Source organism: Balaenoptera musculus, chromosome 4, assembly GCF_009873245.2.
Source record: "Balaenoptera musculus isolate JJ_BM4_2016_0621 chromosome 4, mBalMus1.pri.v3, whole genome shotgun sequence".
Lineage (NCBI taxonomy): Eukaryota > Metazoa > Chordata > Mammalia > Artiodactyla > Balaenopteridae > Balaenoptera > Balaenoptera musculus.
Genome location: NC_045788.1, coordinates 113912920 through 113929272, shown reverse-complemented (window position 1 = coordinate 113929272; position 16353 = coordinate 113912920). Strand labels below are relative to the sequence as shown.

The 16353-nt window shown below is 35.0% G+C and overlaps 1 protein-coding gene across 5 annotated transcripts in view; it reads left to right on the top strand.

Moving 5' to 3' along the window:
- Positions 1-16353, top strand: part of ROBO2 (roundabout guidance receptor 2) — a 562867-nt gene that overhangs the window by 503158 nt on the left and 43356 nt on the right. For all 5 annotated transcript variants that reach the window (XM_036851501.1, XM_036851498.1, XM_036851500.1 and 2 more), the window contains exons 18-20: positions 2767-2949; positions 11497-11539; positions 12981-13108. In XM_036851501.1, coding sequence (XP_036707396.1) covers positions 2767-2949; positions 11497-11539; positions 12981-13108 — 354 coding nt within the window. The remainder of the gene's footprint in view (positions 1-2766; positions 2950-11496; positions 11540-12980; positions 13109-16353) is intronic.

The window sequence follows — 16353 nt, the reverse complement described above, 5'->3', positions numbered from 1 at the left end:
AAATATCCATAATTTTATATGTTTTCAATTACACACACAGAAATACAACCAAATACATTTATATATATAAGCATCAAACAGCATGTCATATAACAAAATTACATTGACTTAAAATTCTCAGTAATCTTGCTTAGTAATATACCTATTGTTTCTTTAATCATTTGCCTATTTCACACTTACCTTACATAGTTGGTAATAATATGTGGAACAATTGCAAACTTTCATAGTAATAGGTACAATTGAATCTGATGTGTCTAATTAATTCTTAGTCCAACAAATTAGTTTTGTTCTTCATTACTCTCCAGTGGGAGGAAGACATTATATTTCATTATATTTTTTTGTCTGAAAGAACAATGGAGTGTTACAGGTCACACACATCCCATGTCTGTGCTCTAATTAGTCCAACTGACAACATTGTTTTAAAAATACTAGCAGCACAAGAAATACTCATACACTTTGGGTAACATAGATAAATATTTCACTATATTCAATAAGACATTTTATGGATCTTTTACACAAATGAAGGACGAATTTTCTTTTCTGTTTGTGCTATAAGGTGCTTTCTTTTTAGTAACTACTAGTGTTTAGCACAATCGCCAGATATATGTATTGATATGTCTCAAGTTGAAAATATGAGCTTATTTTAAATACATTTTTGACTATGTTTATAGGTATAGTAACTAAGAGCAGATAGATTAGGAAAATGAACCAGCTTCACTACATAAGTGAAGCTGGTTTTTAAATCTGGAAATTAACACAAAAGACGTTTCAGAAATGGAATATTAGACTATAAAAAATGCTAGCAGCTGTAACAAACAAGTGGGCACACTGATTGGCTTAACAAAGTAAAAGTTTCTTCCTTACTCATAGCCCAGTCTAATATGAGTCAGCAGAATGGGGGATGGGGTTTCTACCCCATAAAATTTTTCACGGAACTTGGCTCCTTCCATCAATGGCTCTACGTCTCTTAGAGCAGGGGTCCCCATCCCCTGGGCCGCGGACTGGTAAGCACCAGGCCGCAGAGCAGGAAGTGAGAGGTGGGCGGGCAAGCTTCATCTGCCCGTCACTCGCATTACCGCCTGAACCTTCTCCCCTCCTCCACGCCCGCCCGTGGAAAAATTGTCTTCCACGAAACCGGTCCCTGGTGCCCAGAAGGTTGGGGACCACTGTCTTAGATGGTCAGCATCCTGCCGCAGATCCCTCGTTTCTATCCAACGTGCTAGGAAAGAGAGTGTGACGTATTGTCACAGTGGTTTATGGGTCAGATCCGGAGGTAGTGTGCATCTGCCTGTGTACAATTGGCTAATATTCAGTCACTTTGTCGTACTCAACTACAAGGGAGGCTGGGGAATATAGGCTAATTTTCTGCCCTGGAAGAAAGGTGAAACCTTGGTAAACAAGTCACCTATTGTTTGCAGGACTCTCACATCTAGATAATTTACAACTTGTATTCCTACCTGAGTGGCCCTTAAAGTAACTCTTAGCCTTACATGGGCTATAATTACTGTGTTCCTATTAACCTCTTTACATACATCGTCTCAATTAATCCTCCCAATTAAATGAAATAGACAGTACTGTTGCCAACTAACAGAAACAGGGATTCCAGAAGATTAACTGCCCTACATAAGCTCACTGCTTACTTAGCTAGTAAGTGGCAGAGATGATACTCAAATGTGGAACTTCAAAGACCTCGAACTTTCTAATATATTACAGTGCCATGATAACCGAAACAATGAGAATTACACATTCCTGTGATGTGATATGCTGAAATTTGCCATTTATATTTTGCTTACAATTTACTTTTTAAGTATTGGATTAGTTACTAATGAGATATGATATTAACATAAGAAATCACTTAATATCCAGTGTCTGAATTCATTCATCTGTTAAATAAACACATAAATCTTTGCTCTTCAGTGATATTATGATTCCATGAGTTTTAAACCTGTTTAAAAATGTGGATTGAGATTTTCTTTATTACCTCCGAGAGGGCTAAATTGTCAGAAACATGACTACTTCTAGAATAATCTTAGTCCAGATTTAAATGTATGTTTTTGTTACATAGACCTTAGAATTAATATTCAAGTTGTTTTGTATCCAACTTTCAAGTGAATTTTCAAATTAGTTTCAAATACTTTAAGGGCATTTAGGAATTTTATCTTTTCATGACATTTTAACTGTAGATACTAATCTCTATGAAAAGATGTTTACATAATTGTCATTGTTTAATATAGTAATTTTAATACCTTCCAGAAAATTAAAGTATGTTTGATCAAAATAAGACCTTTGGTAGAATATTAAGAGCAATATTTTGAATATTTGTATTTAGGCAGTGCTATAGGGGGAAGGTAATTTTCAAATACCTGGCGTTAAATGTTGTAGTTGCCTTTTTTAAAAAAGTGAGAATTATATTACAAAATGCTTTACCTAAATGAAGAAAGGTTACTACTATTTCAGCTCACAGCACTTGTTTTAGTACTTATTTATGAGGCAATAAATCAAGAAGTGGTTCTGAATCTGTCCACAGCAAAACAAAACACAAGGGAGCAATGTTCTTAATCACATTTCAAACTTATGATTTGATTCTTTTTCTGAAACTTACAAAATATGCTTACCAATAAATTGTGACAGGCTCAGGACACAACAAATATTACCTACTTCAAAGAATGTTCTAATCTTCTGTGCCTTTGGCATACCATATATGTATTTTTGTGGGGTTTTTTGTCTTAATATTTACTAACAGTAACACTATTGTTTCTTCCATAGGGGGAAGGAATGAAGTTGTCATTACTGAAAACAATAACAGCATAACTGAGCAAATCACTGATGTTGTGAAGCAGCCAGCTTTTATAGCTGGTATTGGTGGTGCCTGCTGGGTAATTCTGATGGGTTTTAGCATCTGGTTGTATTGGCGAAGAAAGAAGAGAAAGGGACTCAGTAATTATGCCGGTAAGAGGCTATTTCCAGCTAAAAAAATGTCTTATCTTTAGGAATATGACAAAATTCAAGGGAAGGAACGGAATGGAATAACTAAGTGAATGAATGGATGTTTTTGGCTTGATTTAAACAAACAACATGCTTTAATGCACTGCTCTTCACCATATCACATTATGACCATAAGGCAATCTTTTTGCTTGTATCTCCAAGGAAGCATAAGAAGAATGCACACTGATAAAGTGCTCAGACATTTTTCTCAACTAGTTCAACACACACCCACCCCCCCCCACACACACACACACGCGCACACACAGACTTTGCATGCTATGACTCCGTTGTTTGAAAAGTGGATTTAAGCAAGAGCATTCCTAAAATGCTCAGAAAAAAAGAGAAAAGATTTGAAATGTAGTTTTTGTATTTCATAATACAGATTACAATACAAACTGTGTCTCAGATGGAAAATAGAAACGAAGCAAAAAAAAAATCTCACCAGGATTGTTGAGACTGATGAGGCATGAATTAAGTGATTTACTAGTCACTTAAATAGGATGTCTATTTCAAAGTGACCAATAGGCATTTTAGAAGGAAGAAAAAGGAGAAGCAAAAGAAGCAGAAGAAGAAAAAGAAGACCGTTGGTGTTCTACTTGTTCGCAAAAATGTTTTCTTCTTAGAATCAAGAACAGGAATTTTAAGGATGTCCAAAATTATGGCCTTCAAAATACTTCCAAGGAAGAGAGAGAGAAAATTATCAAGTCAGTGATTGAAAACTGAACTCAATACTGAAGCTATATTCAATTACAGCTTAAATTGCAATGCATTTTAAGGACTTTCTCTAACAGTGATCATCAAAAGAAATTGTCTCACAATATTTCACACTTTGTAGAATTTACAAGGGAACAATTTTAATTTACCATCATCCTACAAATATTTTTAAATTTTTGAGATATTTTATTCATCTTCTATTTCTAATTTTTACTTTAGTAAGAAGCATAAATGTCTTAAGTGACTTTGACAGAGGCTTCAATTCTTATTAAGTTTATCCGCTGCTGTAGCTTGTAGGTGTCTGAGCTTCTGAGAATAGTTCAAAATGAAAGGAATAGCACCCACTTGGTTGTCCTTCTTGTTATTCGATAGCATTTAAATACGATCATTTGACGATCACACTGTGGCTCATGTCTATATTTTGTGAAAATAAAGTTTATTAGTTACTGGTTAGAACAAATTCCCAGGACTAAAGAAGGTAGTATAATGTAGCCATTGAAAAGGGGCTTTCATGCTTTGTGACTTGCTATTGCTCTGCCATTCTCATTTCTCATTGGTTGCTGACGCCTGCTTCCTTACGCTTTGCCATCTGAGTGCTTTATCACCCTACCAGTGAGGGATTCTTCCTGGAAAGGGATGCTGGGCAATAACTGCTGCGTGTCAGAGTCATGAACATTAATGATACTTTAACGTAACTTCTTGTTTTGCAGTCCAGTCCTCTGCTTTCGTTCCCTGAAGGTATTGTCCGTCAACCTGTCTGTTTAGTCAATCACCACGTTCCATTTCGTCTCTGTGACACGCTCATATAAATCACATGAGAAATAAGGAAGAATGATTTAATTCAAGGACTATTTTTATGTTTATCTCATTGCTTGGCTTTAGTGAAAATAATAAAAGATTGACTATGCTAGCCACTTCAGTACAAAGTTCTAAGATGCCACGTTTGGAGTGTTGCATTTTTACCCTCCATACATCTTTATTCACTCACTCCTTCAAAATAGCATAGGTCTCGTAATTAGTAGTTTATGTTTTTAGTAAAATTATGTCAGATAGCCTTTTTTCTTCTTCTTTTTTAAACAGCAGTTCTTTGCAAAACCTATGCATTTAATTTGAAAATATCTGTTGGTCTTTGAGCTTGACAAGAATAGTACATTTCCTATTACCAGTTCTCATTGTGATTGATACCCATCTGCTTGTAGAAGAACTGCTAACTCGGAAGGTGCTATGCACTTCAGATATTTTGGAATAAGGCCAAGCCACAGAGCAGCCTTTCTGAACCTTTATACTTAATTGATAGATGGCTGACAGAATGGATTCACCTTCAGCTGGTAATTTGCCTTCCAGCAACTGCTGTTCTCTTCTAGGTGAGAAGCAAATGAAAATCCAAACCACAGGTACTTAGCATTGCATATCTGACCTGGCGATATTCTCTACACATTTTCCTCCATAAATATCCTATCCTCCACCTCCTGGAATGTTTATATTCTTGAGAATATGAGGATTTTAAATAGGAATGATCAGTGTAGTATGTATTTATCCTATGTTTAAATTTCTGATATTTCATGCATGAGCTAACGATCCATTTTAAGAGCACAGGGATTTCGTACAGGGATATTTTTCTCCGAAGTGTTCTATAAAAATTATAGAGAAAATTGTCTATGTGTACTAGTTCTGTTTATTTTTGGTTTTCATAAAAATTTCTCTGGAAATCTTATAATTTAACAAGTATGAAAACTAAACCCAGTAACATTAAAGCAATGTAATTTTACTCACAAAACGAAAAGTCTAATGTTTCCACTTTTTACTACATGGTAATATCTATATAGTTTCAAAATTTTCTTATTGATTTATGATAGCAATAACATTTTTTTTCAAATAAATGAAAGTCTACTTTGGGATTGGTATTTAAATTAATTTATAACAAAAAATGTCTTCATTTATTTCAAACCCCAAATATGATCTTGGATTATACTTAAACTCTGCTGCAATTGATGTAAATTAAGAAACATGCATTTTAATAACGCTAGACTGATCCTAAGTAGAATTGAAAAGCAGGTAAAATTTGATTTCAGCACTCGCTTTTTCCTACTTCATTCCAAGTCTTCCTAACCATCACAGGTAGATTTTAACCACCAGAGGGAAGATTTTAACTAGTGGGGAGAAGAAGTAACTTGCAGAGTGGAGAATCTAACTCTCGGCAGGATACTTTCCACTCACTCTGTACAGGCAAAAACTCACCCGCTGATTTTATTGTGGCTAATCTTTGATTCTCCATCTCCATGTGGAAAATTATATTTGAATGCTTAAAAGGAAGGTAAAAAAAATGACATGCTACTCAGTGTTGATATTTTTCTTATGTTTCAGAGGATTTAACGTATTGATCATAGAACACTAGTGGATTAGCACCTTAGATTGTAAAAGCAACTATCAAGAATCAAATGTAAACTTATACACTTAAATGATCTGAGAGGAGAATTTGGCCTGAACGTGTTTTGCTTCTTTACACAGAAGAACTTGGAGATTTCCCCAGGGCAAAATTACACACTAACTTCCTATTCAATTTTTTCCTATTTATTCTTTATTTAAATTCTTCAGACACAAGCACGCACGACAGGTTTGCTCGTGGCTCAAAGAAGGGCAGCTGGAATGAGAAAGGTACCCTCATATCTCATATTCTACATGAAATCATTTTATATTTTTCTAGAGTAACATGCAGTGTTATTTATCTTAATCTTCATTGAACACTAACAGTCTGCTTGTCACTGCATGTGAGGTTCCTGACTGCCAAAAGAATTCACTGCCTGAATTACCGGGTGAAATAGAATTGTAAACGTATTTAGGCAGAAAATACTAGGTGATTTTGAACCTAGAGTAAATGTTTGATTATATGTATTAACGGTATTTGTGAATAGAAAAGTGAACGACATAAGTTTGAATAAAAGCCATGCAACCTTCATGAAGAGTCTATATATTGTATTATAATCTTCATGAAGGCTACACGATTCTTTTCAAACTTATGTTGTTCGTATTTCTATTCACAGTTTTTAAGTCACCAAATTTTTAATGAAAATAAACATATTTTCACTTTTAAAGGGGTGAGTTCTATTTTATGAATATTACCTTTGAGGAGAACAGATTTTATTAAACTCAGTAAATATAAATAATTTAATGAGTGAGCAAATTATGAAATACCAAACACTTCATGCATAGGTTTTAAACCGTTGGTGAAATTATTTGACAAAATGACCCTAAGACAGCTAAAAGATTTGATGGAATTTTTATACTCTGATATCTGGGCTTGAGTTAATGCTTATTAAAAGAGGATTAATCTACACTCATAGTTGAGAAATAGCTTATCAGGGAAGGGAGTGAGGCTTGGCTGGCAACATTAACGTTTCCATTTGGAGTAGGAAAATGTGGCCTGGCCTACTAGAGATAGGCACTCTGAAAGCTTCCTTACCTCAAAATGTCAATTTACCACGTAGCTCTGTTTCCCTTCCCCCTCAATTCTAGAAAGCGTGAGATTAGGATTAATCCTGTCAGATAATAGTAGAGGTACTTTGTGTATGATATGAACTTGCAAAATCTCTTTACCTTATATCTTTTATAAATATTGCAATATATTCAGAATATTTAATGCAATTCTAAAACATTTAAGATTGTGGTGCCTATAGAGCTTTTTGGAAACCTTAGCACTAGTCAGTCAGTTTTAGCAATAAAAACTTCTCTATGTTGCTCCCTTGAAAATTCTTAATTTTAGATGCTAGCAGAAACTCCTGGTAAAGATTCACACTTATTTCAAATTTAATTCTGATAAGCACAAAGTTACCACACTGTGATTATCAAAATTGTGACTAGAGCAAGATTGTCCAACCACCTACCCTCCCCAACCTCTTGCTTTCAGCTTTAAGGTAGTTCAACATCTCTGAGATGAGAGCTACCTCAAAACAGCTTTCACTTTGCTGTGGCATTTATTTTTATGTTTTTCTCTCTCTGCACACACAAAAAATGCTGATCAAAACACCAAATATGACTTCCATTTTAGGAGTTCTAATTGTTCATCCTTATTTCTAGTCTGCTTTTAATCTCATGGTCTAATAGAACTCAGTTATTTTTGGTCTACTTTTCAAAATGGAACAAATCTAAAAGTTTTGGAGCATGGGCAGAAAAGGATACTCGAAAAAGTGTTCTCTCTCTTTACCTTGCTTTAAAAAGACAACTAATCAACCTTATTAAGTAAAGGTATTGTTTTTTGTTGTTGTTTTTCTCTCCTGATAGAAACATACAAAATTGAAGATTCTCATGTATATCAAATTGTATCCATGGGCCATTTTAAGTCAATTATGTATTTACATAATGACTGTGTATTTTTGCCTTTGTATAGTTGGTATGCAGAGGTACAAAGATAAATGTCTTTATGAAATATTTTGACAGTCTTTCAGCAGTCTAGAACCATTTGAAAACAGTTTAATGATTTGGAATACAAATAGGAAATCGATATGTCTTGAAAGTTTTGAAATTTAAAATTCTTTTATTCACAACATTTAATTCTCATTTGGTAAATATGGACCATACCATAGAGTCCATACTCTTAACACAGCTGTAAATTAACTTGATAAATTTTTTTTTCAATTTTTTATTGTGGTAAAATAAACATTACATAAAACTTACTATCTTGACCATTTTTAAGTGTACAATTCAGTGGCATTAAATACATTCATGATGTGCAACCATCACCACCATCCATATCCATAAATCTTTTCATCTTCTAAAACTGAAAATCTATATCCAGTAAACAATAACTCCCTATTACCCCCTCCCCCCAGCCCCTCACAACCACCATTCTACTTTCTGTCTACGATTTTGACTACTCTAAGTACCTCATATAAGTGGACTCATACAGTATTTATCTTTTTGTGACTGGCTTATTTCACTTAGCATAATGTCCTCAAGGTACACCAAAGTTTTAGCATATTTCAGAAAATCCTTCCTTTTCAAGGCTGAATAATGTTCCATTGTGTCTATATGTACACTTTGCTTATCCATTCATCCATCACTGGATGCTTGGTTTGCTTCCACATTTTAGCTACTATGAATAATGTTACAATGAACATGGATGTACAAATAGCTCTTTGAGACCCTGCTTTCAATTCCTTTGGAAATGGAATTGATGAATCTTATGGTAATTCTATTTTTAATTTTTTGAGGAACCAACATACTGTTTTCAACTATGGCTGCACCATTTTACCTTCCACCAACAGTGCACAAGGGTTTCAGTTCCTCCACATTGTTGTTAATGCTTATTTTATGTTTCTTGCATAGCGGCCAACCTAATAGGTGTGAAGTAACAGCGCATTGTATTGGGTTGGCCAAAAATTTCATTCGGGTTTTTCCGTAAGCTCTGAATGAAATTTTGGCTAACCCAATAGTTTTGATTTGCATTTCCCTAATGATTACTGATGTTGAGCATCTTGTCATGTGCTTATTAGCCATTTGAATGATATCTTTTGGATAAGATTTTCAGTGCTGCATCATAATACTTTAAAATTTACAGTTTATGAAAAATTAACCATTGGTAAGTACATGAAGTTAAATACAACTTAATTTCCGTGCTTCTGCTTCAGTTGCCCTCTTTTTCTCTAATATCATTTATTGCTCTGACAGTAACAGAAAATTTGGGTGAGGAAAAAGAGCATCTAAGTTAGAGAGAGGTGCTCAGCTTCTCCCCATGTGTCTCCTAAGCAGCACATTTGGAGGTGTAGCCCATCAGTACCTGCTGATTTGCATATTCACAATGTTATTCACAGCATTATCTTAGCTCTCTTTTACCAGAGTAAAACAATCACTTGATAGTCCATTAAAAATCCACATAACTAGGAAATCACATCAAATAGAAAGCTAATTAGCTGTACTGTTTTCACATTTTGTGTTTTTTCCTCCTAATCAGGCCTTTATTTAATACCACCAGTGCTCATTTTTTTCAATAATTTTTTCAGATCAATTTTTTATTGTTGTTGTTAAAAGCAGTTATTAAAGGGACCCAGTGTGGTGTGGATACACTGCTGATTGTTGATTCCCAACACTTGAGTCCGTCAGGAAGCAGATTAGTGATCAGTGTTCTTTTATTTTCTCCAAGGAGCTGTCCATAGCCAGTCCTGGGCAGGTACAAAGGTTATGTCAAGATTGTTTTATAATTCACTTGACAGGTTACCTAAAAACTTGATAAGGCAGTGTACTTTTTGGTGCCAAGATGTTTCTGAAAGCACCGCTTCATGAATTCCTGAAAGAACCTTAGCCATCTTATTGCCTAATTATGATGCCATGAGAGATATATCCTTAGATGACCTTAGGGAAGGGATTGGGGAACTACATTTAGAAAGTTATAAGATCTAAAGAGTGATCATATTTATTAGCTCAAACTTGAGAAACAGGTGAATGATGGAGAGATTATCCAAATGAGAAAGTATTTACTATGTGTGCACTTTAAGTAGCAATATGACCTTAGTTTATTAAAAATATGAATCAATTCATAGAACTTTATTTTTACTTTTGCTCACCAAGTAATCACAGTAAATCTAATCAGTATCTTCCAAAGATAGGATATGTTGGATTCACATCTGTGAAATAGTATTTTTGCCTTCATCCCCAGGGATTGGTTTAGCTGATCCATACTAATTTTGGTCAGAATTGCAATTTTGCAATCCATAAACTTCTAAACACCAATTTTTTTTTTTCCCAATGATTTTCTAGTTAAGTAATTTAGTGGCAAAATTTGGTCCAAAATACTATGAAGTTATTTATAGACTTTTTTCCACTAATCATGAATATTCACATCTCATTGCAAAAACAATAATTTTAAATACATTTGCTGCCTTGGACCCTCTCTGCAGTATGCATCATATTACCTATCTCAGATCTGAAGCATTTTGAATTCTAAATAAATTTAGCTGCAAAGGTTTTGGATACGGAATGATGGACCCAAACTGATATTTACCTTCTTTGGCCAATCCTTGAAACCCACTTTCATGTTGTTAGCTTTGTAGAATGGAATCTAGTGACCAGAGGGAGTGGATTCTTCAGCTGTGGCCCTCCTGGATGCTTGTTGATATTGCTAATAAGTTCCACAGCTTTAAAAAGGACTTAAGTTTTGTAATCATTACATACAATTGGAATATATTCAGTATCAATTATTTGAAAGTTTCATTTTTGTAAGAGTTGGCTAATGAAACAAAGCACCCAATACATTATGTATTCTCTATTCATTACAGTTCATGTCTTTGTAATTATAGTATTTCAACTCATAGTGCTTCTCAGTGTCCCTAAAAGGACCTGTGATGGGGAGGAATGTGTTGTCAATCAGTACTTTCACTTGTTTCATTGGAAGGATATTATCTGTTTGGACTATCCTGTTTCAGTTTTTACTATGTGCATTTTGCATTATGCCCTCTGATTAGGACACCTATATGTTAACATTAAAAGTCATGATTTGATAATTCCCCGTTATTGCATGTCGATCTTCCAATACCATGTATATACCAATTGACACCCAAATAAAAATTGCCCCTTTGACTTAACCATATGTTTGGCTTGAGGAATTTTTTAATGTCTTATTAAAGATGGAGCAAATGATAGCTTTGCTTTAGGCCAAACCACTGCTTCTTATTTTCTGTACAATTATGTTAATTATATTTTGTTAAAATTCCCAGAGGTTTCAGCTCTAAACTAAGGGCCAATATGTAGTTGTTATTAATCATAATTAATATTGACTACTTGTGTATGTTTCTTTTTTTTTTACAGTTACATTTCAAAGAGGAGATGGAGGACTAATGAGCAATGGAAGGTATACTGAGGAGATTTTTAAAATTATTATTCTTAATCAGGACTGAGGAAACTCTATAGTAAGAGGCTATTATTGTAATAAACAATCACTTATAAGTCTGAGAATTCTAGGAGGAATTAAACAGCTTACCACAAGGTTTAATGACCTATCTGTTGTGCACTTTAGAAGAATCAAGTCCAGATGTTTCATATCTCCCAGAGGCCCCTGAAGAAATTAGTAGTAAATATCACAAGGAATGTGTTCATTTGTTAGCAGGATGTTTATTGCATTAATTAGACATTAGCAAATGAAGTTGCTGTTGTTTAAGACTCCTTATTGGTTCTCACTAAATTGCCGTGAGTGAACAATTACACATAATCGATCACAAAGTAAATGATTCATGGATGATGAATAGGCTGTAGATTGATCAGACTGGATTCCACAACTTTGGATACTCAATTGAAATTGATAAAAGTTGATAAGAAACCCATATATCCTCATCTATTTTCCCTTTGCCGATATGGAGATTGTAATTAGGCTCTGGTAATAACTTCCAATCTCCCATTTAATCAATATTTTAGCAAAAAGAGATTAGGTCTAATGAGAGCTAGTGGATGTAGCAAGAAAGCAGTTGGATCTTCTTATTGCAGTTTCCATAGAAACACATGTTTCTCTTAGGGATTGTATCACAAAGGGTCTATCAGAAAAAAAAGTACAATGACTATAGATGTTGCTGTATCTTTGTAAATATGCTAATAATCTGGAAAGTGATCAGAATCCCATCTTTTATATTAAAGATGGGCATTCTTTATTAAATAGGATATGAAGGAAGTTTTCTTCATAGATTATATACACATGCTGGATCAGACCACAGTGGATCTTTTATTACTTTAAAAAAACCTTTAATATTCTCCTAATATTTTAAATTTAGAAAACCTGAAAATGTGCTATGGATGGAACAGTATAAATACTGTTCATTAATTTCCCTTAAGTTCCTTGCCTCTAATCAAGCATGAGGGCCCATATCAGGGGTTATAGCCTATAGGGGACAGATAAATATGGGAGCTGCAGGAATTAAGGAAGCAATAGTCCAAAGTCCTGGAAATGGCTGATACTGAGCAATCATTCTGAGCAATTGTTCCCTTGAGGTGCCAGTTTATCATCAGACCTTGTTTCGGGATGCTGCTGTGTTACCAGTTTCCCACCATTTTCAGGGAAGATGACTGAATTCATTTGGATATCAGCAGAATCCCAGGCAGCACTCTTCGGCTTCCACTGACAGGGTTGATCTATATATAGCCTTAGTGAACTGCTAAAGTTCCTTAATTCTTGAGAGCCTACAGATTTTAATTTGAAAGTGAATTAAAATCTTAAATTCTTTAATCCATTTTAGTTCATGAGACAGATGTCCAAATCTCTCATTGAGTTCCATGGATTGATTTCCTTTTAATTACCGTTTTAGCCGCCCAGGTCTTCTAAATGCTGGTGATCCCAGTTATCCGTGGCTTGCTGATTCATGGCCAGCCACGAGCTTGCCAGTAAACAACAGCAGTAGTGGCCCAAATGAGATTGCGAATTTTGGGCGTGGAGGTGAGTTATGTTTTTCAAAATTTTTTCACTTATTTGTTTTCTTGGCTTTCCTAGATGTTTTGAAAAAGACATACTAAAAAGTATTTTCTTCCATAATTAAATTTAGTGACGCACATGTACATATAATGCTGTACATTTACTAAATATTTTATTATAAAACTGTTGTATCTATTATCTTGAGTAAAACTAAGCTTTTAAGGACGTCATCACTAACCAAGAAGATAAGTATTCATAATACATTTGGTTTTGGGACTATTAGTACAAGATTACTAAAATCAGGAACCATGCTGCCAAACAGGGCTTATGATTTCGAACTAGTCATTTCACTTCTCTGATTCTCATTCAATATATATTTATTGAGCATGTCCTGTGTATCTGGCACTATGGCAGACAGTAAAAATATAATATCATATAAGGAATAGACACTTAAATAAGTATAACAACATGTTGACAGGGAGCTTTTCTGTAGTTCTACAACTGATAATTGGTACCCTAAATAAAAGACAAAAAACGCTAAGTGGCTGACATGCTAAGGTCTTCAAAATTTGGTACCAGGGTCCTCCCCATAGGTCTTTATAAGGAGACAGAATTGGACCTACTATAAATAATGACCACCTTCCCCTCTCCATCTTTTCATCCAGTCACTAGGAGAGCAATGGGTTTAGAGAAAGATGGGACTAGAGAAGTCTCAGGCCCCATTGTTCAGTTCAGCCGATACTTGAGTTTTTCATTGGCAGGGGATTGTACAGACAGTACATGGATCGGAGCTGCCTTGCCAGTACCCCAGATGAAAGAGCTGCCCCCCGGGAGTAGGGAAGTTCTATGAATGGAGTATTATTTAAGCTGATATATGAAGGAAAGGTGGGGAGTCGAAAGTGTGTAGAGAAGAAACCTACTGTGTTTTAAGGCCCAGAAAGTAAGAGAAACATTGACCTATTTAAGAAGCGAATGAATTTCCTAATGACTTGAGTATAGATTGCAAGGCAGAAAAAGTGGTAAGAAATATAGAAGGACAGGTAACAGAGGGCCTTCTGAGCCACACAAAGACTTTAAACTTTGCCCAAAGGGGATGTTCAGAAGCCATTGATGGACTTTTAGAGGAGAATGCTAGAATGCGAGTACTGTTTTAAATCATCCATCCTGCTGCTGGGTGGAGACTCGAGATAGTGTGGAAAATTTGGGTGATTATTTAGGAGAATAGTGCTGTAATCTAAGAAAGTTCATGTGAATCCACTGGAGGATTTCTACACTTCTAGGTTAGAATTAATGTAGGAGACCCAGGACTGAGCTAAACTATTCTGAGTCCATTATAAGCCTCAGTGATGGATTTCACATGTATGAGTGTATAAACATATTGACTTAGAAGAATAGTCATGGATATTGGCATTTTCTCTTTACAAATGTAATATCAATGCAAGTTTGAATATAATTAAAATATTGTTTCAAATAATAAAATTACTAATTGCACAACTCTGCATTGTGTCAATACCAACTGAAAAAGAGGGATCTCCCTCCCATTCTCCAAATAAAATGTAGAAAATAACCAGCCCTACTTTATAGGTGTGTAATGAGAATTAAATGGATGACTAAATATACAGGTTTAGCACAAAGCTTGACATACAATCAGTGGGCAACAGGCATGATTGGGGAGTAAATGGTAGAATAGAAAGTAAATTGTATGATTCCTCAGAGTCTTGCTTACCCTCTGTAATCCAGTACTCCCCGTTTAGATTCTCAGTTGACCAGACCCTCTGATAGTGGCTGCCTCCCCTAGGTGTCCAAACTCTGAGCCCTGCAATTATAGGCTACTACTTTACATTGGGTAGTTCTATGCCCAAGCATCTCCTCACCAAGAAAGCAAAACACTGCCCTGCCCTACCCACTGACTTTGAAATTCTGGTCCCAAAGCTTTTATCAATCAAGGAATAGCTGCCTGTCTTTCTTGTACTTGCATTGGAATAACACGCCATTCTATCCACATATCAAGAATTAAATGCGCGAAGATGGAGAAAGTGTTTTGGTTTTGGTTTTGTTTTTTTCAGTTTCTAGCAGACTACATCAACATCTAAAATGTCTCAGTCTAATTTAGCCAAAGGGCACATTTGAAGATTTTCAAGGTTTTCTTCCATTTCCACTTCATTTTCATGACATGAAAATATTTCACAGGTAGCTATCAAGGCCAAGACAAAGTTTTTGCAGGGTTTACTGTATCTCTTTTCAGTGTGATAAGCATTTTAAGCGTTTACTATGTACCAAAGATAGGATTTTTTGCAAATTTTATTTCCTTTGCACAATAAATGTAAGACATAGATAATTATATTTCCATCTTAGAGGTCAAGAAACTAAGGTTTATCAAGATGAAAAATTTGAGATGTATGTATAGAATCCAGATCTAACAGATTTTAAAGCCTAGGTTCTTTTACTTACGCTGTTCTGCAGTTAAGGGGATTCACATGTATGATTGTATTACCACGTTCACTTAGAAGAATAATCACGGATACTGACATTTTTTCCTTTGAGAATGTTATACTGGGACTTCCCTGGTGGTCCAGTGGCTAAGACTCTGTGCTCCCAATGCAGGGGGCCCGAGTTTGATCCCTGGTCAGGGAACTAGATCCCACATGCCACAACTAAGAGTTCTCATGCCGCAACTAAAGAAAAAGATCCCGCGTGCTGCAACGAAGGTCCCGCGTGCCACAACTAAGACCTGGCACAGCCAAATAAATAAATAAACATTAAAAATCTGGCTTCTGACACCAAATATGTCAACTTTTATAACAATAAAAAAAGAATGTTATACCAATACATGTTTAAATGTAATGAAAATAGTATTTTGAATAATAAAGTTACTAATTATCACATGTCTGCATTTTGACAATACAAACTGTAAAAATTCATTTAACTCTTCAGTAAGTGCTTACTCTTTGCAGAATGCTAGGTGAGGAATTATGGAATTAGAGACATAAATCCCAGATACTCCTGTCCTCAAGTAACTTAAGATACAGTGAAGGGGACAGTCATTCATACAAGTAATTATTCCAGGCAAAAAGAAATAAATGCATGTGTAACCAAGGTGCTGAAAGACTGCAGAATGAAATCATGAGTAAATCCACCTGGAGGGAAATGTTTCTATAATTCATAAGCAGAGAGAGATTCTATTTCTAGAACCGTAGCTTTGTTCGGTGCAGAATAACATTATGAAGGATTAGATTCTCGGACTATTTTTTTTTCCATTTTTAAACATT